Source organism: Mytilus galloprovincialis, chromosome 1, assembly GCF_965363235.1.
Source record: "Mytilus galloprovincialis chromosome 1, xbMytGall1.hap1.1, whole genome shotgun sequence".
In the NCBI taxonomy this organism is placed as follows: domain Eukaryota; kingdom Metazoa; phylum Mollusca; class Bivalvia; order Mytilida; family Mytilidae; genus Mytilus; species Mytilus galloprovincialis.
Genome location: NC_134838.1, coordinates 127909562 through 127935823, shown reverse-complemented (window position 1 = coordinate 127935823; position 26262 = coordinate 127909562). Strand labels below are relative to the sequence as shown.

Genomic DNA, 26262 nt, shown 5'->3' with positions numbered 1-26262 from the left:
TATAAAATTTATTATTACTAATTAATGGTATAAAGCTATAACATATAAATTATAAACAAAAATAAAAATCTGCAAAAAATGTAAATACTGTCACAACCACAACAAGGATTATATTTGGTTTTTAATTTTTGGCATGTATAGTATACCTAAATGTATTCTGCACAATTAGAATAAATCAAAAGCATTTTTATGCAAAAGATAATGGCTGATGATTTTGTGTAAAAGAAGAGTCATACTTGTTTAAAAGGAAGGTTTATTTTTATGATAATGATATGTAAATTCATACAATAAATGGAAGTATCAAACACCAAGGAAATCCCAAATGATATTTTCCCGTACATTCTTCACAACAGCAATATTACATATCAGAAAATTTTGACAAGATCATGTAACTGTTCTAAAGGATGAACTCCCAAGTATGTTCAAATGTATGCTCAACCCGTAAAAATCATGAGACAACAACAATTATAAACAGTTTCAACAAGGAGATTTATAATTTGATAAATATCAAATTGATTTATTATGCTTTAAAAGTAATTAGTATCAGTATTATAATTACATGTACATATCAACCCTATAAAATACTTACAGAAGCATTTGATACTTATAATTACCTTTTTTTTGATAAGATCCTGAAAACACGATTTTTATCAAGTTTTTCTTTTATCTACCTGTTGTTAGCCAATCAAAAAAACATTTCATAATGAAACTTGTAGTTGCTGAGAAATGTGTAACAGAAATGTGTTACATAGAATCAAATAGGTAATCTAGCAGGAGTAAAATAAACCATTTAGCCTTCCTTCAAAGTTATAATGCATAAACTGGATCAAAACAAAAAATTTCTCAAAAGCAATTCATGGTAATGAAAGAGTCCTAACAAGAACAATGTTCATGACATTTTCACAATCAAAAGAACACAATATGGAATTTATAGTTGATCATTAACTCATCATTATACAATTGTATTACAAATAGTTATAGATCTGTAAACATAACCAAATAGAACAATCAGAATGAAAGACAAACTCGATCTTAAAATTATAATATTGTAACAATATATTGAAAATGCAATACTGGAAGGAAAGAAAAGGGTAAAAAGTATATGTCTTAGCTCCTCTGATGCAGGCTATAAAAAGTTAAGCATTTGCATGATACCTTTTATACATTGATTCATCCAATGGGACTAAAACTAAACAATAGAGGTATTCCAAACTTTATATACAGAATATCTACATCAATGGTAGATTTAACTCTATGAATTTTGAGGTTAGATGATATTATCATCCAAAATTAAAAGAATATTTCCACCATTTGAAAAATACTACATTAATATAATGTATGTTTGAAAATTTTCTGCTGGCTTCATAACTTTTCAAGGGGAAAAAAGGATTAAATCTTATGTTAAAAATGCTGAAAGAAATTATTCAAATTAAAAAAAAATGACTGTATTTCAATCATACAAGTTTTAAGATGTTTGTAAAGTTTTATAAATAGTTTCTTAATTACCAGTACTGTAAATTCAAGAAATTATTGCGATGTTTTTTTTATTACGAAAAATGCGATAGGGTTATAATCATAATAATTTAATTCACATTTTAAATTTTTTTATATGAATTAAACAGGACTTTTCTCAATATTGCAAAAAATTTAAATTGCATTTTAGTATAAAATGACAAAATCGCAATAATAAATCCATGCAATAATTTCTGAAGTTACAGTATATAAATTCAGATCTGACAATTTCTTATCATTATGTTCTTATCACAGATATGTTTCATCAAGTTTTCAAGTCTTCTTTGTTGGTTCTGGAATGTATATTGGTTTTATATTTTCTGGCTTATAAACTCTGAAATACAAAATGAAATCTCTAAATAATCTTTAGTTTTTTTGTGTTTTAACTGTCATGTTTTTATTCCTTTGTGTAATATTTTGTACAACTGTCATCTTTTATTCTTTGTGTAATAATTTGTGTACAATTGTCATCTCTTTATGTGTTATGTTTTGTTGACAACTATTATCTTTCTCCTTTGTGTGCAACTGTCACTTTTTCAATTTGACAATGTGTAAATTCTTAAAAAATATTATAAACAAAGGCAACAGTAGTATACCGCTGTTCAAACTCATAAATCCATGGACAAAAAACAAAATGGGGGTAACAAACTAAAACTGAGGGAAACGCATTAAATATAAGAGGAGAACAACGACACAACACTACAATGTAACACACATAGAAAAGGACCAAGCATCAGACAAAAACCCACGAGAATAACAAATATAACATCAAAATCAAATACATGAATTTGGGATAGACAAGTACCATGACACGTCTTATCGCAATGTGAATTTACACTAAAAAATAAGAGTAAACAAACGACGCAAATTTGTGGAAGTGTTATAAGAGGTGAAACTTCAAGTAAATCTAAGACTAACTTTGGAAATTGTTATTAAATTAGAAGAAAGAAATAAGCCCAAAATGTTTTGTGAATATTTCTTGACTTGACTTATTACCTGTAAGGAGAAGCAGGAACACCAACCATCATTACAGGTGTACCATTAATGAATAGTCTCCACATACTCTGTGTAAAGAAAGATAACACTGTTCTAACAATAAAAGTCATTAAAATTATTTTTTAATCCTTAACTTCTTATTAAAATGAATCTGATAAATGTCATCAATTTTTTTATTTAAGTTTGTTTTATTTTTAAATATTCAATTTAGCAAAATGCATCATGCATTATCAATCAACTACAAATTAATATAGAGAGTTATCTCCCTTTTTCTACAAGGTCTGAAGCATCTATAAAAAGATTAACATGTGTTAGTCTATTGAGACCTCAGAGTGTTTATCAGGAAATCAATACAGTCTCTTAGCACGAAAATAAAGTGGGAACTGATATCAAATGGTGGATTTAATAGGTAGTGTATATACTCCATAAATATCATCTGCATTAATACCTTGTGAAAACCTCTGACATCCAGGTCCCATAGATGATAGCACTAAAAAATATAAAGTAATATTATGGTATCAGCTTATAATTCAAAAAGACAAGGCTATTATGGCATTCAGTATTGACAACACATTATGAAAGATTTTCAACCATTTTAAATCTATACAATAAGTTCTTGGTGTAATGTGTGAGATTTAAAGTTCATTGTGAAGACACCAAAGCAATTGCTGTCTAGATAATAAACAGCAATAAAAGTGATGTTCTTTCGTTAGATTTGCTAATACCCACTATTTTTTGGACCATTGTGTGATATAAATTGACCAATAACCAAACTTTCACAATCATCTGAATAACCTAAATCCTTCTAATCTTGCTTTTCAATCTTTCATTCTTTGATAAATAACATGTTTAACCCTGCCACATTATTGAGCCTGTTTTACATCAAGACTCTTTAGCCTTTGTAAGTCTTCTATGTTTTTGAGTTTAGTGTGATTTCCATTTTCACTGAACTAGTACACATTTTTTTTAGAAGCCATGCTGAAGCCTGCCTTCTAGTTCAGGATTTTCTAGCTGTGTTGAAGAACCATTGGTGGCCTTGGGCTGTTTTCTGGTCTTTGGACGGGATGTTGTCTCTTTGACATATTCCCTATTTCCATGTGAAGAAAAATGAATACCTGAATGGTAGTTAATGTTCATATCAGGACACGCCAATTAATTATAATTGAAATATTTATATTCTCTGTCAGTGTCGTATGAATCCTTTATCTAACAGCACAGTGAATATTTAACACTGACTGAATAGAAACGTATTTTCCCTGTGACAATCCTGATGAAAACTTATGTGTGTACTAAACATAACCTACCTTTGCTAACTGTTTCCAGGTAACATAATCTGTTGATATATTCATGGAAATATACATTAAATGAGGTTCTAACTGAAATGAAAACAAAAACATCTTTGAACTGTTGACAAAGTAATGGACTAGCAAGAGGTAATAAACATACAGGAGAAAAAAAAACAAGATTCTGAATCTCTGACATCTATAAATACTTTACTTTTGTTATCTTATCTATGATTTATTACCCAGAAACTTATAAATAAATCAACAATATGATTACTGACAAGTAGGTCACCATATCATGTATTATCCGTTCATATTGACATACTGTGGATTCTATTTTCGTGGGTATCAATTTTCGTGGGTTGAGGAAAAATTGCATTTTCGTGGATATTTGATAATGTGGTTTTGCCAATCTCTGAAAACACAGCCTATATAATATTTGTAATTCGTTGAATATTTGAATTCCTGGTTCATCTGTACCCTTGAAACCCACGCAAATTGGTATTGATAATAAATTGTTCAAATAAGGCCTTTGAAAATAGTGGAATTAATTACTTTTGGAGTGTCAAAAACTCGTTGGAAGTACTTGATAAATTGCATGCATATATTGGTGATTTTGAATCTGTTCAAAGTTTTGATTTTTCTACCCTATATACCACTTTGCCTCATATTCTTATTAAGAAAAAATTCACATCCCTAATTAACTGGGCATTTAAAAAGTCGGAATGCGAGTACATATGTTCAAACTCTTTTAGATCATTTTTTAGTAGCAATAAACAAAAGAACTATGTCAATTGGACATGCTTTGATACTATTTATGCACTTGAATTTTTACTTGATAACATTTTTGTTCGCTTTGGAGATTCCGTATATCGTCAAGTTATTGGAATTCCAATGGGGACTAACTGTGCACCACTTATTGCGGACCTGTTTTTGTATTGTTATGAGTTACAATTTATGACTAAAATTAGCAAAGACCCATCAAAACAACATTTGATACAAAAATTTAACAATACTTTTAGATATTTGGATGATATATTGGCTCTAAATAATGACGACTTCAGTATGTATACTAAAGAAATTTATCCTGTAGAACTTACTTTAAATAAAGCTAATGATAACAATGACCACTGCCCTTTCCTCGATCTTGATATCTATATCATAAACGGGAAGCTTAATACAAAAATTTATGATAAAAGAGATGATTTTTCATTTCCTATTGTTAATTATCCATTTTTAGATGGTGACGTTCCCTTGTCACCATCTTATGGTGTTTATATATCTCAACTTGTACGATTCGCTCGTGTATGTAACAATGTATTAGATTTTAGCGAGAGAAATTTATGTATTACTGAAAAATTATTACACCAGGGTTTTCGATATCACAAACTGGTCAAAACATTTACTAAATTTTATCACCGGTATAAGGAAATAATTCGTAAATATAACTCAACATGCAGACATCTTATACGTTCAGGTATTTCACATCCAAAATTTTATGGAAATATTCTTTATAAAGCACAAAAATGTCAGTATTCTCCTCAGAAACTAACAAAACCTTTAAATAGACTTATTAAAAGGGGATATAGTTACGATACTGTTGTCAGGTCATTAAAGATTGCATATTTTGGCTTTAACATTGATTCACTGATAGGGTCTTTGCATCGGAACTAAACACATTTATTTCTAAAAAAACAGTTGTTGGCATGACACGGGTTATGTTCCTCTCGTATATTTTATGATAGTATGATACTAAACCCCTAACGGGAGGGATTGTACCTGATATTCATATGATGAAGACATAATCTTTCAATCAGTTTAATTGAGGTCTGGAGCTGGCATGTCAGTTAACTGCTAGTAGTCTGTTGTTATTTATGTATTATTGTCATTTTATTTATTTTCTTTTGTTACATCTTTTGACATCAGACTCGGACTTCTCTTGAACTGAATTTTAATGTGCGTATTGTTATTCTTTTACTTTTCTACATTGGCTAGAGGTATAGGGGGAGGGTTGAGATCTCATAAACATGTTTAACCCCGCCGCAATTTTGCGCCTGTCCCAAGTCAGGAGCCTCTGGCCTTTGTTAGTCTTGTATGATTTTAATTTTTAGTTTCTTGTGTATAATTCGGAGTTTAGTATGACGTCCATTATCACTGTACTATTATGCATATTTTAGGGGCCAGCTGAAGGACACCTACGGGTGCGGGAATTCTCGCTACATTGAAGACCCATTGGTTGCCTTCGGCTGTTGTTTGCTCTATGGTCGGGTGGTTGTCGCTTTGACATATTCACCATTTCCTTTCTCAATTTTATTCAACGAATAAATATAGATTCCACAATTGCAACAAGTGTATTAGGATATTTCTCCACTCGAAACAGTTAAATTTTAAATAATTAAAATTTAACTGTTGAGAGTGGAGAAATATTGTAATACACGAGTTACAGTGGTGGAATCTGTTTCTCTTATGATTTTTATCCTTCTTTTTCAAAGATTTAAGGAAAATTGTGTACTTTTGATGTGATGTCATCAGGCATGGTCCCCTTTTTTCATGACGTCACAATAAGAAAATTCAGAAGAAAACAAGAAAATTTAACGTCACAATTAAATTTCAACCAATCATTTGCTGAGAACAGATTTTTCACTAGTGAGGAGAAATATTTTTCTCACAATGGTCAGGAAATGTGAAAATAGCACAAAATTAGAGAATAATGAATTCACAGTACATGTAAGGATGGTTAAAATGCATATAAGTTGTTAATTGATTATTTTCTTATATTTTGGTTATTACTGACCATTAATGCCTTGAAACTGATGTCAAACAAAAATACAAGCTAGCAAAAAAATTATGTTTAATTGCGGAAATATCAAATCTAAGTTAAAAAAAATAGCAGGACTGAGACATAACAAAAGCAACAGTTTAGAAACTTAAAAAGAGAAGTTTATAAATATCAAACAACTTACACTATGTTTTATGAACTACCAATAAAAGTCAGAATAACTTTCTAAAGATTGGCTTTGTTTGTATTGATCATATATTATGCTTTAAATGCCTGCATGTGTTTTATATTATATATATGTTTTTATGGGTGGAGGAAGCCTGAGTGCCCTTAGAAAACCACTGACCTTAGATAGGAAAACTGACAATCCTAGTCAAATAAGATTGTAGTCAAGTGTACCTTCATAAGCAGGTTCGAACTCACAACCTCAGTGATGACTGGCTAGTGATTACAGTAGTAGAACTACTTAATACACTTTACCACTGAGGGAGGCCCCTGTGTTATTATATATACTTAATTTGGTTGTGTAAAAAATATGTAGTTGGGGTGTGGATTATACCCAACTATAGACCGTTTTCAATTTTAATAAAAAAAAAAATAATTTTAAATATTGTTTTTTCTTCATTATTAATGTATACTGGAGAAGTTTATTTTTTTAATCTAATTTTTTTTTTATTAGTTTTACATCTTTTTTATTCATAATTGAATATTCAACAATCTATTTTCAATATTATTTTTTATTTTATGATAGAGATAAATGAAGATTAAATTCATGGATTAATACGTCTGGGGTATATACTAAATTTAGTCCTGGTATCTTTGATGAGTTTATTTCAAAGAATTTTTACAGTGACCGAGACTTTTTTTCAAATATTTTTATTTCCACTTTTTTTACTCGAATTTTTTTCATGATCTTAAGGGGATGAAAATGGGTGTGTATTATACATATATGAGTAATATATATACGGCTGATTACGGTAGCCCACTGTTTAAGAGTTAGTTAACTCTAGAAAGGTAAATGTGATGCAATCAAAATTTTATACTTGATCTGTGTCTTGTGTTTATAAACACATATAAGAATCATAACTTTTGGTTGATGCAAACTTAATTCAGAGAATGGAAATGCAAATAGTTTTTCCATTTGTAAAAGGGCATAACTCTTCAGAGGTAAAAGAGACACCACACAAATTCAACAGTGATCAGTATTTTGTGGTAATAAGCAGTGTATTTTAGTGTCATTACAGTTGGTTGAGGCATACTTAATTTAGTAAACAGACACCAAGTTTGGGACGTATGGATGGACATACAGATGAACAAAGAGAACTCACCTGATTATGAGGTATAAAGTTTTCTTTACAAGGATCTAAAGTATGATCTAATATTGCAGATGACTTGATTAATTCTACTATTAATTCTTCATAAGCATCTTTCTTCATTCTGAAAATAAAACTTAAATATACTTGCCAAATAATCAATTACTACAACAACAACATATGAAGGCTGGTTTTCTGACTTTTCTCTTATTTTTGTGTTCTAAAACTTTATGAGCTTGTATTAAATGATTTGGAATTTAGGTGCAGCTTTATCAGATATATACTTACATCAGACATACTTTTGCTATGGAATACAAAAACTGAACTGAAACCTAATATAAACACAAATGTCATCTAGCAAAGAATCTTGATCATAACTGATGGTAGTGTCCATTTTGAACATACAGAGATGATTTAGCAATGGCTGCTTATAGATGTAAATGATATTAAAATGTAAATTTAAGTGTTGAATTTTTATTTTTGGATTTGTAAAGTGGATGTAGGCACTTTTGTGTTGAAAATTTTCCATAGAATTTCATACTGTTGGAATAATTTTTTCCCCCCTGAATACCAATATAAATATTGACTGTCTTACCTGTCCACATCTTTTAATTTAACATTAGGTTTTGTGAGAAAGGAATGTTTTTTGAAATAGACTTCTTGGAAGTATGGATTCATATTAAGTCCTTTAGAACCAAAATGGTATGTCCTAGATATGTCTGGTATAATACACTCTCGGTCTTTACGAATCATATTGGTTCTCATCCACATATCCCAGTCCCATTGCTGTATAAATATAAACATTGAAAAACATTTATTCTGGTTTATGTAAATGTTGCTTTTTATTATTAACCAGATGCTCCCCAGGGCGCAGCTTTATATGATTGCAGAGCTCGAACCTGAACAGTTGGGGCAAGTATGGATACAACATTCAAGCTTGATACAGGTCTTTTGGATTGTGATCAAATTATTGACATAATATGAGTTCCTGACACAAAACAAATGTCAAGATCTTACAAATCTATTATGCAATATTGTGCAATTAAAGATTTATTCTTCAAACTTTTCAAAATTTGGAGAAAAAAAAATTGAAAACTACTACCACCCCCCTTTTTTTTGCAATAAGTCCAAAACCTGACATTTCTTTATACATTATTTACAAGTAGTGTAAGGGAGGTTAATTCGAACATACCAAACATTGTATGTTAACTGTTTTTTTCCCTTCCTTACTCTGCTTTTAAATTGTCTTAATTGTCCCTTGACCAGAAAAACCTAGTTTTTGCCCCTAATTCCAAAACATTTTTAGTCATAACCCCCAAAAGTCATTACTAACCATCCCTTAATGGTATGGAATCTTGTGATATAATTTCAGAGATATTCATCCACTTAAACACAAGTAATTGTTTGAAAACTACAAAAATGTTTATTTTGGGCCCCTTTTTTGGCCCCTAATTCCTGAACTATTGGGACCATAACCCCCAAAATCAATCCCAACCTTCCTTTAATGGTATTAAACTTCTGGTAAAAATTTATAGAGATCCATTCACTAAATCTAAAGTTATTGTCCGGAAAACCTAGTTTTCCCCCTTTTTTTGCCCCTAATTTCACCTTATTTAGCCCCCAATTCCAAAACATTTTGAGCCATAACCCCCCAAAGTCATTACTAACCATCACTTCATGCTATGGAAACTTGTGGTATAATTTCAGAGAGATTCGTACACTTAAACACAAGTTATTGTTTGAAAATACAATAAACTGTTATCACAGAGATATGTCTGGCCTATTTGTAATTTTAATTATGCAAATGTTGAAATCAAATTAGCAATACTTTAACATCTTACACAAGTTATAAAAATATTTAAAGTCAATGAACCATGACTGAGTTACATGGCTAAACAATCTCCATGTAAATGAGAAGTGCCAATGCTTATACAACTGCATACCAAAGACCATCATGACCATTGACTTATTATAAGTCGATCCCAAATCTAAATACAAACATTAACTAGTAAACTATAGAAAAGTTTCAAAGTCAATAAGAGGGGATGGGCTATATAATCTCCATGGAAACAATACTTGCAAATGCCAATAAATTTGCATACCAAATATCATTGACTTAACATTAACAGTTCATCTTAAACTGATCTAATCACAAACTAATACATGTAAACTTAGATAAGTTTTAAAGTCATTTCACTGTGACTGAGGGGTGAGGCCAAATATTCTCCATGGAAATGAGATGTGCCAATGCTTATACAACTGAATACCAATTAACATTGGCCTACCACTAATGGTTCCCCTTGAATTTTGACCTAATCACAAACGAATACATGATAACTCAGAAAATTTTTCAAAGTCAATAGACCATGACTATGGGGGCAGAGCCAAATTATCTTCATGGAAATGAGATATGCCAATGCTTACACAACTATATACCAAATATCATTGACCTACCACTTGTGGTTCCCCATAAACTGACCTAATCACAAACTAATACATGTAAAATAAGCAAAAGTTTCAAAGTCAATAGACCATGACTAAGGGGGCGGAGCTGAACTATCTCCATGGAAATGAGATATGCTGATGCTTATACAACTGCATACCAAATATGATTGACCTACCACTTGTGGTTCACCATAAACTAGACCTAATCACAAACTTATACATTGTCCACGCTGCCGTCTCCGCCGATGTCGCAAACAACATACCTATGTCTCACTTTTTGTCTCCATCAATGCAAGACAAAATTGCTTATTTTGGGCCCCCTTTTGGCCCCTTATTCCTAAACTATTGGGACTATAATCCCCAAAATCAATCCCAACCTTTCTTTAGTGGTATTAAACCTTCTGGTAAAAATTTATAGAGATCCATTCACTAAATCTAAAGTTATTGTCAGAAAACTAAATGCGTTTTTGGAAGACATGATACCATTATACGACGCAATTTTTTTAATTTTTGTGGTCGTATAAAAAGCCTAGAAAAAATAAACCAATATTTTAAACTGAATTATCTCCCTTTGTCTTAAATTGTAGGTGTAATAGAGTAAATCATATTCCATGTACTGTGAATTCAGAAATTATTGCAAGACTCGTTATCAATGTTAATAATGCGACAAAGATAGCATCGCAATAATAAGCTTAATTTAACAAATAATCAAATTTAAACTTACTTTTTCAGGAGTAGGCCACTGTGGTTCTAGTTCATTTTTATATAGCTTTCGTTTTAAGAGCCATCCTAAACCTGGCATAGTTTCTACTTTGTATAATAATGTCTCGTCTTTACAGGAATGGTTATAACCCTGAAGTGATACATGTTAAACCCTGAATAGTAAATGTTTAACCAGGCTCAAAATATATATAGATTCTCCTTCTGTAGCAAGGCAATAAAAACTCAATATTTGAAATTTTCAATACTTTTTAATGAAATTAAGAATCTGTGATTTTGACAGGGGAGATTTCTTTTGAACAAATAAATATTTTGAAGAGATATACAATATATCTGCAAATTAAGCAAGAAGACATGAATGGGTATCCTTTTTTCTCTCTTCGTCACATTTCAATTCATACATACTTTTTTTATATATAAAAGGACAGTACTCCTTGCAAAAGTCTTGATGTTTCAATGGAAACCACATATCTATTTCAATCATTTTTTCTATTTTTTTTTCGATCTGATTACTCTAAAGAATTCAAATGTACCCAAAATTTCTCTAAATACCTGATCATTCCAAGCAGATATGCAGTAAAGTGATTCATCTTCTTCTAAAAGGTGGAGGGTCTGACTAAAATAACTAAAATAAACAACATAAGTAGATTATATAACTAAATCAACTTGTAGTATAAACCGTATGTGGATAGTTCCAATAAAATCAACAGATACAACTATAGAAATCTGTCTGAAATTTGTGTTGATTTGCTGTCTCTTACAACTATTCTCCATATCTTTATGTTTAAGCATACCTTTATCTTATAACGTCTCTTCAGGAAGAATTATAATAGCATAATTATTTTAAAGTGAATCATGTCAAAACTATTTGGTTTCTCTCTTTTAACATGACATTATACAGACTTTATATCCCTTGTAAACAAGGACTGTGTGGAACATACTAGGTAAAATTTTAAAGATGTTTATTCAATAAACAACCTAAAAAAAAATTAATTGTAAGATCATGCTTTTTTTTTAATAAAAATATGTATTAAACTTACTTTAGGAAATCTGGCGAAACATCCAAATCTTCTTCTATAATGATGGCATACTTTGATTCCTGTATAAGATATATATTTAATATGAACTGAAATCCTGAGTATGGACATCATTTGATATTAAACAGATATATCATGTTATGGAAGGGTATTTGCAAAAATACCAGTCAAGGGACTGTGAAATTCCCAAGCAGACAGGCGATGGAAATTCAGTCCCAAGACTGGTATTTTTCGCAAATACTCCTCCATAACATGATATATCTGCTTAATTACTCCGAATAGATTTGGATTAAAGCCCTCTGTACAGGTGAAAATAAAACTTTTTTTTACTTCTAAGCTGTAATTCATAAACATGTTTATGCAAAATTTTGAGGATCAGTGAATATTACAATTGAACCGTGGGAATTATACATATACTTATACGTGTTAGCTCGATTTCTTTAAGTTACGTCATAACCGAAAAATTTGGCAGGAAAATGATCGTGAGGGTAAAAAAAAGAATTTCCAAAATGCAAATACCATGGTATTTGAGGCATATTCACCGGCATTGGTGAAAAACAGGTTGTTAGAATATGCGAAAAATACACTGGCTACCAACCAATCAAAATCTGGCATTCTTATATATGGTGTAATTATTGTAGAAAAGATAATGATTGGATATGTAATAATACAGTTCAATTCAAATACTTTCAGGTCTCACTTATTGACAGTTCATGCACTTAATAACAATTTCACAACGTTGTTTGAACATACATCTTTAGTAAATGATAATATGCAAAGTACAGTCAAATTTATTTTCTTGAAAAAAATTATACTCTTTTCATAAATCCACATATGAAAATACTTACAGGATATAAATTAAATGTAGCGGTCAGACTAGCTTTATAATGCTGAGAAACTCTGGCATTCCTGACACCTAAAGGTGTGTGCTGTATGCCACGCAAACCAAACAACTTGGTAACCTGTAAAGGTTCCTGGAAAAAAGTATATGTTTGCTGATTAATGGGTGGAATCTACACTAAAGATATGAGAGAACTGCTCTATGAATAAAAATTTGACCATTTCAAGAGTAGAGAAAAACATGGCCAAACAATAAAGTGCTCAGGATGGATCTGAATAATTAAAATCATTATGATGAAACAAAACAAAATAAATTTTTAAGTTGGAATAGCCTGACATTTAGTTTCAAATAAGTATAAGAAATGTGTTTCCTCTGTTAAACATAAGGTGTAAGCTTCCTTATTATTTACCATACTCTGAAGCTGGTTAGACATTATTTTTGTTTTATTCAATCAATTAAACATTTGATATCAAACAAATATCTGGTTGCTCGATAAATATAGCTCTTCTGAATTCAAATACATGTGTCTTTCTAGTAATGCCAATAATTGACTCCTTGGTTTCTGTTCCTCTATATTAGGTACTTACATCAAAATAGCCATCAATAAATACTGTTATCATCTTAGGATCAGCACCTGGTATCTGTAGTAAATTCTTTAACATTCTATAAACAATTAAAAAAGGTATTTTGAAGTTACAGTAGTTAGACCCCTGAGTATTATTATTAATCTGTTGTATATCAAATTAAATATTTTATTATTTACTTCAATGAGTCCTACAAATTTCTTGTATCAAAGTCCAAATGCTATACAAAATTTAACATGATAAAAAGTTAAATCATCACTTAAAATTTTTCACTACTGCAACCCAAATAATTCCCTTTGACTTTGTAACAAAATTGTGTAAAGGTTCATAAAGATCCTTGCTTTGCACCAAATATGTCATTTTTACCTACTATGGACTGAATTTAAAACTATGTCTAAAACATTTATAGAAATTTCAACATTCCAGAAGAAATTGGTGTCCAGATCTTAACTTTGTTTGACCCATTATAGTTAATTCCACAGAATTTTCTCAGTCTAGTTATACTCAATGATGAAAACTTTACATGTTTATTTATTGTTGGGACTTGTTACAGTGCACATGCTGCCCAGTATTTCAAATTGTGTTGTTGGTTTGCTGTCTCAATGAGGCTTCCCAATATCATATTGCATAATTTTTATGTTACAAAACTGTGATTCCCTATATAATCAACCAATTTTTTCCAACAAAAGGGGGGTCCTGGACTCCCCCTTCCCCCAACACCCCTACTGGATCCACCTATGCAAAACTTTTATCAGTTTCAACAGAAATGTAATGAGATTTTAATTAGACAGCATTTTCTATGATCTCTTGTAATGTTGTATTAATAAGAAAACTAAAGACCAACATTTAAATTTGGATGTGGTCTCAAAATCATATGCAATGGAGTTGTAACTTGCAAACTAATATAGCGGAAGTAAATTTAAACATTTATTTTTACAAAAATTTATCTGACATTAATGCCTGTTACTTACCTAAATAAATAATGAGGTCTGTCACTTGCTATTATTACAATTGGTACTTTTCCTATATTATTGGGTATCAACTGAAAACATATAAATATGGTTCTTAATGTAAAACAAGATACTTTAATATTAAAACCAGATGCTCCACAGGCACAGCTTTATACGACCACAGAGGTTTAATTTTGGACCCTTTTGGTCACTAATTCCTAAACTGTTGGGACCAAAACCCCAAAAATCAATCCCAACCTTTCTTTAGTGGTTATAAACCTTGTGTTAAAATTATTTTGATTTCTATTTACTTATACTAGTTACTATCCGGAAATCATCCGCTTCGGACAACGCTGTGATACCAATGTATGACAATTTCTTATTTTTTTTTGCGGTCGTATAATTATCCATTCAGTCCAAAGTTCTAAGAAAAGCAATGTTACAGTATGTATATACTATAGCTCGATAAAATTGATAATACTACAAATCTGTTAAATGGATACAAGAATTCATGTCAATCATGCAACACAAGAGAAGCAATTGCCAATTGTAAAGGTTTATAAAATGCAGATACAATCAAATTAATTTCTAAAATAACATAAACCATACATGAGAAATATTATTTTTATATCTTACTGAATTTTTTTATTGACTGGAATTTTAATAAATCACCTTTGAAAGCATAAACTTACAGTTATCAATGTCATGTTCTGCTAATGTATAAACAGATAAAGTGGCAATTAACCACAATGCCAAACTGTTCCCAATATAGTATATAACCAAACCTTTTTCTGTGGGAAGACAACAGGATCTGGATGAGTACAGCTACATATATCACCATACCCCTCTACTTTATTACAGAATGTCTGTCTCCTCTGGTTTATCTTGGTCTCTTCCCAATGACATTCAGTGTCTACAAAATAAAACAGGAGGTGTGTGGTATGATATAAGTCCATGATATTAATATATGGTTAAATTACTAAACATTCAAAATGACAATAAACAAATTTTTATTTGTATACTTCTTTAAGACAACATTTTCATTATTTATTAATGTGAGTTGATTGTATTTACCTTTGATATTTACAAGATCTATGGTTGCTTGGATTGTAACTTTTTCTCCCCAGCTGTCTAAAGCAGGAGATTTTCCATGGGTCTCTGCAATTTTTTTCCCTGTAAAAACAGAATAAAAGTTTTTATTTCAAAGAAAGCCTGTAAATTATTTACACATAAAATAAAGTTCTGAATTTCCAGTAGAATGTTTAATTGTTACCAAACATGCACTAATTGGAAATAGAGATAGCTTTAGATTTAGGCAATTTCGAGCAAGAGTTGCTACCCTAATGTTGCCATGTCAGAGGTACCTGTGCAGAAATTCTTTCATAATTTTACCCAATTTAACTCATTTATACAAGCCGCTAGACTGTAAAAAAAGTTTTCTGAACAATTTCATTATTTTTCGCCATTCTTGATTCATAACTACAATCTAGTAAGGATTTTTCAAGTGTAGTGAATGTTTCATTTTGGATAGTGAAATAAAATAATCAACCAATTATTACCACAAAATGGCAACCAAGGAAAGTAACTCACACTCCAATTATGTCATATTCATGGCTATCTATACACATGTTATTCTAAAAATTGCTTTACTAATATGTTAGGGAAAGAGTCATTCATCTGTTCTCACAAAAACAAAAACACACGGTATATTTAAACTGAAATTAAATATAATTTAATTCAATTCTATGAATATGAGAAAAAATGACAACTATATCTTAATATGTTGTCTGCTCTATGGTGGGTTGTTGTCTCTTTGACACATTCCCCATTTCCATTCTCAATTTTATTAATAAAAAGGTCAATATTTCTTATTCATATAATGTTCAAATTAATAATCTCTTAGCAACGGTATCAAGGTGGATAAATGAATGAATGAAAAGGCAACTATTATCAAGCGAAATGAATTGCGCATACTGACCAATATATTTGTGTCTTTAGTAAATATAACCTTGTAGTTTGTCTTACCTCCTTTTTTTACAATGAATGCCCATGTATCCCTGAATGCAAGGTTTTCTATCTTTTCACTTCCCATTTCTTTTAGATACTGCCTAGCTTCTGACTTCAGATGGAATGAAGCTTCATCCTAGTTGAAAGACAGAATGTGTTAGTTGGTAAATAGTCTTGAGATCTATCCAGAATTTGAAAAGATTTACCAAATTCTTAACATTTTGACATTTTCAAAAGTATGTGACACCTTTCAACTTTATGAAATAAATTTAAAATCTACAAACATGTGGAGTTTAACTTTCAGCTTATATTTCCTACTGTTGTTATCATAAGTTGACTTGAAAAAATTGTGAAATTTCGAAATATGTGAATGATTGTACATACAAGACCAAAACAAACAAGAATGTGTCCATAGTAAATAGATGCCCCACTAGCATTATTATGTTCTATGTTCAGTGGACGGTGAAATTGGGGTCAAAACATAATGCCCTTAGGTGAGGCATAAAAACAAAAGATGAGTCTTCGTTGAGTTGGTGTGTGTGTACACTAAAATGAAAGGTAAATGCATATAATGAAAGTTGCATATTCCAATTTTATAAACTTGAAATCTAAGTGGGAAATACCTTTATAGTAAATACAATAATTCTACCATTGGAAATCTTCTTCAGATAGGATAATAAAGCTTCATCTTCATGCTGGCTATATGTGTCAAATATATTCTTAGACATAACACTTCCCTGTAATCATAAACCACATATGTACATCAAATATATTCATGAACACAACACTTCCCAAGAATCACAAAGAACATATAGGTAAAACATATATTCTTAGAGGGAAGCCTCTGTGGACAAGTGATCTTAGATGTCAAACTACTGTATCACTCGCCATTCAACACTGAGGTTGTGATTTCGAATCCTGCATGGTGCAGGTGCACTCAAAATGATTAGGATTGCCAGTTTTACCATAGGTAATAATTATCTCTTGGCACTCCAGCTCCCTCCACCAATTGAAACTGAATACAATGAAATAGCACAATAGTGTTAAATACGGTGTTAAACACCTATCAATATATTGTTAGACATAACATTTCCACAGAATCACAAAGTACAAACAGGAATCAGATACATTTTTAGTCATATCACTTCCCAAAAATATCAAAGCAAGAATAGATATAGATATAAAAATTAATTTAAAACATAAAGGGAGCTGTGTAATCATCAAACACATATAGATATCAACTTCTATTTTAGACATAAAAGAAGAAATGAAATCACAAAACACAATGTTATATTATTACACATAACACTATTCAGCAGCTCACACATGTTATTAATCAAAAAGGCTGAAGGAAAGAAAAAGACACACTTCGAATAAGAATAAAATATGATAATAATGTAAAGAATGATAATTAGATATTCAAAAATATCTTATATGCTTCTACTGTTGTATGTTTTGATGAACATGGTTAAGTATAGTAGGATTGCCAATGAGACCACTACCCACCATCAAAATGACATGGATGTCTGCAACCATAAATCATTTTACCACATTCAACAGTGAGCAAAACCCATTCTGTTTATTCAGCTCTTAAAATTTACGTGTTTTCTGTTAGACATCATCCTCCCAATTCTAGAACTTTATCCTAGCCTACTATATGAGAATATCAAGGTGACTGCAGAAAGCTTAATGCTATTGAAAATAAACATGCATACATAACAGGTTTTTTTCAGAGATGTCCCAATTTTTCATTAGCTGCAGAAAAAAAAGGCCAAAATCTTAAATCCAGATTCCAGTAATTGTTTTACTAATGTTAATATTGTCAGACTTTAGGGAATTGAATCTACTCATGTGTTATTTTATGGTTGGGTAGGTTTAAGGTCCTATGTACTCAACACTGCATAGCTAAAATGTGTCTGGGGTTCCCTTCAGCTTACTCCTAGATTTGATCAAAACAATCTATGAACTTTGAGAAATATATCAAAATGGATGTTTCACCCCTATTGTTTGTTTACATAAAAAACTGGCTACCACAAAATAGTCCTAAAGTGGTTGTAAACACCAATCAACCAATCAATCAATTCTTTTTTCAATGAATCATCAGAAAATTCCTGACAACTTTTCAAAGGTCATATTTAAGGTCTTGAATGGAAGCATATTTTATTGCTAGATTTCAAGTTAATTTATAGAGAATATTTTTACTGTTACTTTGAACAGATTTATAACTTACAGTTGCCTGATTCAACACAGCAATATGGATGCCTCTATTTTTCTCAAATTCTTCATCTTGTATAATCTGTAAATTAAAAATAATAACTAAAATTAAAAGACATTCTAATGTAAATAATACAAGTTTGTCAATGTTCCCTGCCCCATTGTGTAATTAATGGACACATACTATTTTATTTGATTAATGTAAGAAGTCTTTTATAATTACTAAATATGCACATGGAAATATTATACATGTATAATAGATTTTGATTCAGCACATTATTCAAATACAACAGTTTCATATTATGGGCATTAAGTTTATCATAATCTCTCAAGAACTGAGTAGCTGGTAGTAACTCTTCATGTAAGATACATAATTCATTTCAAAGAGTCATTACTCCTTAAAACAGTTTCCAGTGACAATTGATTTGGAATTTGATTGAGATATTATTGATATACACAAAAAATGTATATATAAATATTATCTCAGTTTATAAATATCTGTAAGGAAGCACTTACAAGGCAATTTTCAACATCATTTGGCATAGTTTTCAAAGGTGCATAATTAAAAAAAAATTTAATCATCCCGTATTTTCAAAAATCCGTTTTCATAAACCATATAATGTTGGGTTTTTTTTTAGATTAGATACTGTGGATTCATCAATTTTCAAGGAAAACTTTCAATATATTTATTATTTTTGGTTTTGACAAAGTCTACACACATACCCATAGAAAATCAGTTATACATTGAACATTGAATTTCATGGTTCATCTGTACCCACAAAATCCATGTAAATTGGTATCTAACGAAAAATAATGTAAGTATGTAAGAGTTAAAGTGGTTTATAGCTGATGACAGAAAGTTCAACAATAAGAAGACACCAGACCATAATGATTGATAACATGGATACTAATATACTGACTACTAATTCAGACTTACCACAGTTTCATCAACTTTGACTACAACTGATGTCTTACTAGATTGTACCTCTACAGACAGGAATTTAGGTTTTGTCATTTCTACTGCATTTCCTCTTCCCTCTTTTCCTGTGGACCCACCATTCACTTCATCTGAAAGATAAAAGACAAATCATAATAATTTTGTTGGTAATATTTTTTCCTTGATGTATTCTTCAGGTTTAAGTACTACATGTAATTCTATACATGCTGTAGATAAGTTACTACTAAGTACTTAATAATAAATAGCTGCGCCATGAGCGCATGATATGCCGTTGTTTTGTGTGGAAGTTTTATGCAATAATCATAAATAGTTTCTGAGAAAGTTTTAAGCAATAACCATATATTGTTTTTGAGATACTATGGGACATGTGAACCCCCCCCCCCCCTTTCCACTCTTTTTTTTCTTCAAAATATTCAATAACTCAAAAATGAAATTTTGAATCAAAACAAAAAAGTATACAGATCTTTAGATTAATATAACAAAGCAGTGTGTAAAGTTTTAAGCAATAATCATAAATCGTTTTTGAGATACGGCACGACATGTAAAAAAAACCTCCCCCTTTTTTACAAAATACTCAATAACTCAAAAATGAAATTTTGAATCATCACCAAACAGTATACAGATCTTTAGACTAATACATGTATAACTAAGAAGTGTGTCAAGTTTTAAGCAATAATCAAAAATCATTTTTGAGATACAGTGTGTCATGTGAAAAAAAAACAGACCACTGTTTTAGTTACAAAGTGCCGTAACTCAAAAAGTTTTAATCTTATTTTCACCAAAAAGTATACAGATCATTTGACTATCATTAGAAACAACCATATGAAGTTTCATGAAATTTGGATAAGTCGTTCTCAAGTAACGGTGCGACATGTGGACGCCAGACTATTGTATATTATAATACGTCCCGTCATAATTTTGACGGGAGTATAAAAAGCTTAAACTAGTAAAACAGTAAGTATAGAATAATTTTATAACAAAGAATATTCAACAAGTACAAGTAAGCTCAGGAGTGAAGAATTATCAGAGGTGTGTACAATTTTCAGATAAATAATTTTGGATGTTTTAAATCTTTGATTTGTTAAGAATTTTTTATACTTTCACTTTTAATGTTTAATAAAGCAGAAACTAAAAGGAACTTTTATTTTTTTCACCAAGTTCTCGCTTTTTTTTTTATGGATCTTTGCTATTGTACCTGGTCTTGTATAATGTTTCATATTCAAATATAGATTTGCTATTTCATTGCAACCAATGTAATATATAAAGTAAACCGTAACTTTGATTTATGGCTAATAGTATGATTGATGTTCAATAGTGTATAAATTGACTCAGTTTTAATAATATTTTGACAAATAAAAAAAGAATTTCAGTTTAAACTGCTTACTCTGTAAACTAAAAATCCCAACAGGAAATTGTTTGAAAAGTAATAGCTATATTTTACAAACTTTAATAACATCTTACATGTATGTTTAGCTTATTTTTTTTTACAACATATCAATCCTTTTGACAGTCAGTTTAACCTCTTATTTATTGTTTTTAAACATTTTAACTCTATGAACTAAAATACTAATCTGACAGCTAGCACATTCAAAGTTTAAAAAAAAAGTAAAATTCATATTATACAAAAGTTCAGTAAAGTCTAGCATATCACAACATAACAATATTTTTGACATAGTTTAATCTTATATTCATTGTCTATAAACATACATGATACATGTATACCCCAATAAATTTGACATAGTTTAATCTTATATTCATTGTCTATAAACATACATGATACATGTATACCACAACTGTGTAAATCTGAACAGTATATCTCCACTGTATAACCTAAACTCCATGTCATAACAATAATCCAAACCAGCATTATATAAGTCAGCTACTATATACATGGTGTACACTAGTATACAAACAAAACAATTATCCCTCAGAGCAGATAATTAAGATAGGAGAATACATGTGTTTACCTATCCAGTAAACAATTGTTTATATAGTGTTAACATTAAAGGGACTCTGGCTACAGCTGTTGGATACAGGACAATGAACTCTATAACAATGTCAAACTGGGTGGGGCAATAAATGTGTCTATCTTCCTTGATTATATTGATGATATTTGATATTTTACTAAGTAATATTATCCTGATTATCTGAAAATAAATGTCAGCTATGTTCTGGTATAATATGTTAGTGTTGATACTATACTAAGCAAAAAAGATTAGCAACAAATATTTTCTATTTGAAAATTAAACTATACCCTTAAAAATAGAAATATCTTAATTTTTGTAGCATATAAAATAATACGGTTCAATTTTACTCTTCAAAGCATGATTCTAAAATGTTTTTCAATAGTTTTGAAAATTTTGTAGTTCAATTTTTTTTAAATAAAAATTTGTATTGCTTAACTTTTTCCTCAGCCTAGTTACAAATGATCAAGGGAGATAATTAAGACATTGGTAACTACTTACCCATTTTCTGAGGATCATTCATCTTTCTGCTGGTTTCCAAGATGAATGTAATATTGATTACTATGGTAACAATCAGCACAACCACAATACCACCCTGAAGAAAAATTGTTATAATGTTAAAAAAAAGTCTTCAAGGTTTGACTTATTATAATTATCTAATCATGATAATAATGGTCTATTCCTGCCATAGTTTTTCCTGTTTTAATAGTTTTCTCGATTCTTCGCTTGTTATAATATTTATGGCTATAACATATGTGATCATGGTCATCTTGTACAAATTACCTCATTTTTTGTAAGGAATTTCAAATTGTTGTATTAGATGACTTCATTACCCATTTATTCAAGGCATAACACAACTTACCTGAAATATTTTGGAAATACATTTTCTCTTTGAAAATTCTGTGATTCCAGAACTGGTAGATTTGGTAGAATTCCTCAATCTCTTTGGTATGAATGGCTTGGCATTTGTGTTGGGGATCCAATTATCCATACAGTTATCTATAAATTTAAAGTTGAGTTTGAACCTATGAGAAAATAATCTAATTGAATAAATATTTTGAAAACTTTAAAGTTAATTTTGTTACATTATTACAGAAAGTTTAAAAGGGTACACATGTTTTAGCTTATTTTAACTCATTTATATGTCCATGTCCAAAGTTGTAAAACTACATGTTGTTATAACTACATATTATCAACACTTAAACCACATCTGTTTTAACAACCAAAGTGTCACAGCATATTAGTTGAATTTAAAATTTACTTTTTATCGATTCTCCTTAATGTTCAAAGTATGCTCTTTCTACTCAGACAGCTCAGTCCAAATATTGAAGCTATTTGACTTTTTGACACAAGTTTACATAAACATGCTACATTATAAATAACATGTAAAAATAATACACTGGATATACAAGCCACAGTATGCATGGTACTGAGGTTATGTCAATAGCTACCACTCGGCATTGATTTTATATAACAACTAATGGATAATCAAATTGATTTTCTATTCCATAAATGATTCAATTCAAAAGATATTAAAATAGTACAACTGGCAAATTAAACTTAACTCTTATTTAACTAATATTATCAATATTTACTATATATATATATAACAGTTTGTAATTAGGTTTCAGAAATGATAATTTGTTTATGTTATAAATTGAAGAGATGGTGCATGGATTAAATACTAATTACAAGACATTAAATAATGCACTACAGAAACAAATCTTCATATATAACTACAGAATGATAAAGGCTTCTCGATACACTGAAAGGTGATCAAGAATACCCCTTCCTCAAATTAAACTTTCCCAACAATCAGGAATATGACAGAGAGCTGTATATACAAATTAAGCAGAGAATGGAGATGGGGAATGTTTCAAAGAGACAACAACCAGACCTTAGAGTGAAAAAAACACAGCTGAAGGCCACAAATGGATCTTTAAATCAGCAAGAATTCATACAGGTATTTTGTCCAAAACTAATAAACAAAAAATAATAATACATAAACTGGCCCATAGATATTAAACAAATATTGATCAATATATTATAAAACCATTTCCATAAGCTCTAAAGCAATTCTTTTCGATTTTGCCATATGATAAGGGACTTTATATTTTTTTTTAACTTTCCTTTGATTTGGTTATAGTTATTTTCGTTATTTCACTTACTATATTTTACATTCATCTGTTTTTTGTTCCCATTGAGGCTATTTGTTTTGTGATTATCTTACTTTGTTTATAAATTCAAAATTTTGCATTAATAAATAAATAGCCCTGGGAAATATGGTCATGATGGTTATCAGTATGTGTTTAAATCATCAGGAACGTAGACACAACTCACTATTATAAATGTCTTTCTCCTTACAACTTTCAAAATTAAGATAGAAAGGGTTCTTACCTCTAAATCAAGGTAAATCAAACATCTAATAAAGTCAATACTATATGTGTATCCAATACACACAACACATGTCCTTATTTGAATTTTTGAATTTTATATTTTTCACCTTAGATTAGATGGCAGATGCCAGTATAAAGTTTTTACAATAAATAAGTTAAATGAAATGAAATTTGAAACCAGACTGCCATTGGTCAGTAAAATGTGAAACACTGGACACTTGACCTCTTATTGTTTACAATCATAAAACATACCTGTTGTACTATGAATACCAATATACAATAGATAAATGATAAAGAAATATATCAACTAAGACATTGCTGGGTCAGTCATGCATACATACTGTACATTGTCAACAGTAGAGGTTAAACCTTCATCAATATATTATATCCTGAACTATGTACATCATTCAAACTCTTTGTGTATACAGTGTTAAACTTTATTATTTATTACAATCATAGAAATTGACAGTGGAACTTCAGATATATATGCAACCCGAATTATAAGTGATTTGTCTGTTTATTGCGTTTTATTATCATATTTTTAATTTATTTTTGTAATATATCATTTACCAAACTAAAACTGAAAACCAAGAGCCTATCAAACATCAAAAAGATGACAGTAATTGATACAACCTGACATGTATCAATATGATTTGAGGAACTGACCTATATGTACATTAGTTGTATAGGCTGGAAAATAATATGTCTGAGAACTGCACAAAAAACAAAGATTTTCCCAATACATTTGATGATTCCATCCATCTAATCACTCTCCTAAGGTACCTTAGTTTTAATTTCCAAACCATAATCAAGTCACCCTAAAAAAAATTATTAAATTTGAAAGAAATGTGAAAATATGTTTCTTTATAATGTAAGTGTTGTTTAATAGTAAATCAGTCATGGATACTCCTAATTTTGCACTTGTACCGGGTATTATTGTCCAGTGCAAAGCAACACATCAGTAAGATATAAAACCACTAATTCAGGCCTGGTCATGATCATGAAGAACATACATTGTACAAGAAAGTAGAAATTATTTTAAACAAAATAGTTCCTACATATGTAGCTGTATATATCTTTGTCAATAGTTGAAATATTATGGCAATTTGCTATCAATTAAAAGCTTTAATTTGGGACTTGGGATCACTGTAGAACCCTTGTTAGAGTTTCCTTTGAAAAAAAAGTAAATAAAATTTTAATAGGAGGGCACATAAATTGCTCTGTTGTTCAGATCAGAAATACCTGTATTTGAACTAATTATTATCTATCAAACTTCCAGGAACCAGTACACTCTAATATGCAATTAGAGATATATATGTTGAACTTTTAGCACAAGTCAGGTATGTCAGGATAACTTGTAGTTTTGACATGAAATAGCTGCTACTTTATTAGAAATTAAGACGAAGTAGCCATTAATGCTTGGAATTGCAAAATTGAACATGGAAAGAAAAGGGGTTATGAATTAGTGGTTTTATATCATAAACTGGTATCTCTGGTCATCTATGCTACATCACACTTCTAACGCTAGTTTTGTGGATGACTTTAATGCTTTCATTTTTTTATTAAATGCATGATAGGAGGTTGTCTTTATGATAAACTGATGCTGTTATATAAGTCCTCTACCATCCTGTATACAACTGTTGTTGTAGGAGATTTTTTGTATAAAACAGACCAAACTGTGAACTTTAATGTTACACACTCTTCCTTGAAAATGAGGCTGAGGTCATATGAACCCTTTCAGACAGACAAGTGCACATTACAATTATTCCATACACCAAAATGTTATTCACTTATTGACTTATTGTTTAAAATATCTGGAAAAGAGAATTAACCTTGAAAACTGAACATTCACCAACAAACAATGCATGAAAATGATTGATTGATTTTCAATTGTTGATGTTTTAAAGGCACATTTAAGTGCCATTTTTGGGCTATATTGTGACAGCCAGTTTTTATTGGTGGAGGAAGTGGGAGTGCCCAGAGAAAACCACCAACCTTTGATAGGAAAAGTGACAATCCTAGTTAATTAAGATTGGAGTGGAGTGCACCAGCATGAGCAGAGTTGGAAATCACAACCTCAGTATTCACTGGCTAGTGAATACAGAAGTAGAACTCTACTTAGACAGTGAAGTTAGACCACTTGGCCATTGAGGCCCCCTGCATGAACATGAAGTCATACAACATGTACAAAAGACCTAGCAGAATTTTTGAAATGCTGTAAATTCTACTATTCAAATTGTTCACAGATGACTGTAACATATAC

At 30.2% G+C, this 26262-nt stretch overlaps 1 protein-coding gene across 3 annotated transcripts in view; it reads right to left on the bottom strand.

Annotated features, from left to right (window-relative positions):
• Positions 1-482: 482 nt before the first annotated feature.
• LOC143058621 (protein O-linked-mannose beta-1,2-N-acetylglucosaminyltransferase 1-like) overlaps positions 483-26262 on the bottom strand; it is a 29917-nt gene continuing 4137 nt past the window's right edge. Inside the window, exons 2-21 of one of the 3 annotated variants that reach the window (XM_076232100.1) lie at positions 22466-22628; positions 22105-22198; positions 19619-19749; positions 18698-18763; positions 17091-17204; positions 16486-16603; positions 15535-15633; positions 15246-15373; positions 14482-14552; positions 13514-13589; positions 12934-13059; positions 12089-12147; positions 11601-11673; positions 11053-11181; positions 8479-8669; positions 7899-8007; positions 3813-3884; positions 2957-2998; positions 2509-2576; positions 483-1846 (exon numbers count right to left, since the gene is read on the bottom strand). In XM_076232100.1, the coding sequence (XP_076088215.1) occupies positions 1786-1846; positions 2509-2576; positions 2957-2998; positions 3813-3884; positions 7899-8007; positions 8479-8669; positions 11053-11181; positions 11601-11673; positions 12089-12147; positions 12934-13059; positions 13514-13589; positions 14482-14552; positions 15246-15373; positions 15535-15633; positions 16486-16603; positions 17091-17204; positions 18698-18763; positions 19619-19749; positions 22105-22198; positions 22466-22628 (1990 nt within the window). In that variant the 3' untranslated portion in view covers positions 483-1785. Of the gene's footprint in view, positions 1847-2508; positions 2577-2956; positions 2999-3812; positions 3885-7898; positions 8008-8478; positions 8670-11052; positions 11182-11600; positions 11674-12088; positions 12148-12933; positions 13060-13513; positions 13590-14481; positions 14553-15245; positions 15374-15534; positions 15634-16485; positions 16604-17090; positions 17205-18697; positions 18764-19618; positions 19750-21412; positions 21602-22104; positions 22199-22465; positions 22629-26262 lie in introns of those variants that run through there. The other 2 variants (XM_076232106.1, XM_076232111.1) reach the window with 2 other exon arrangements.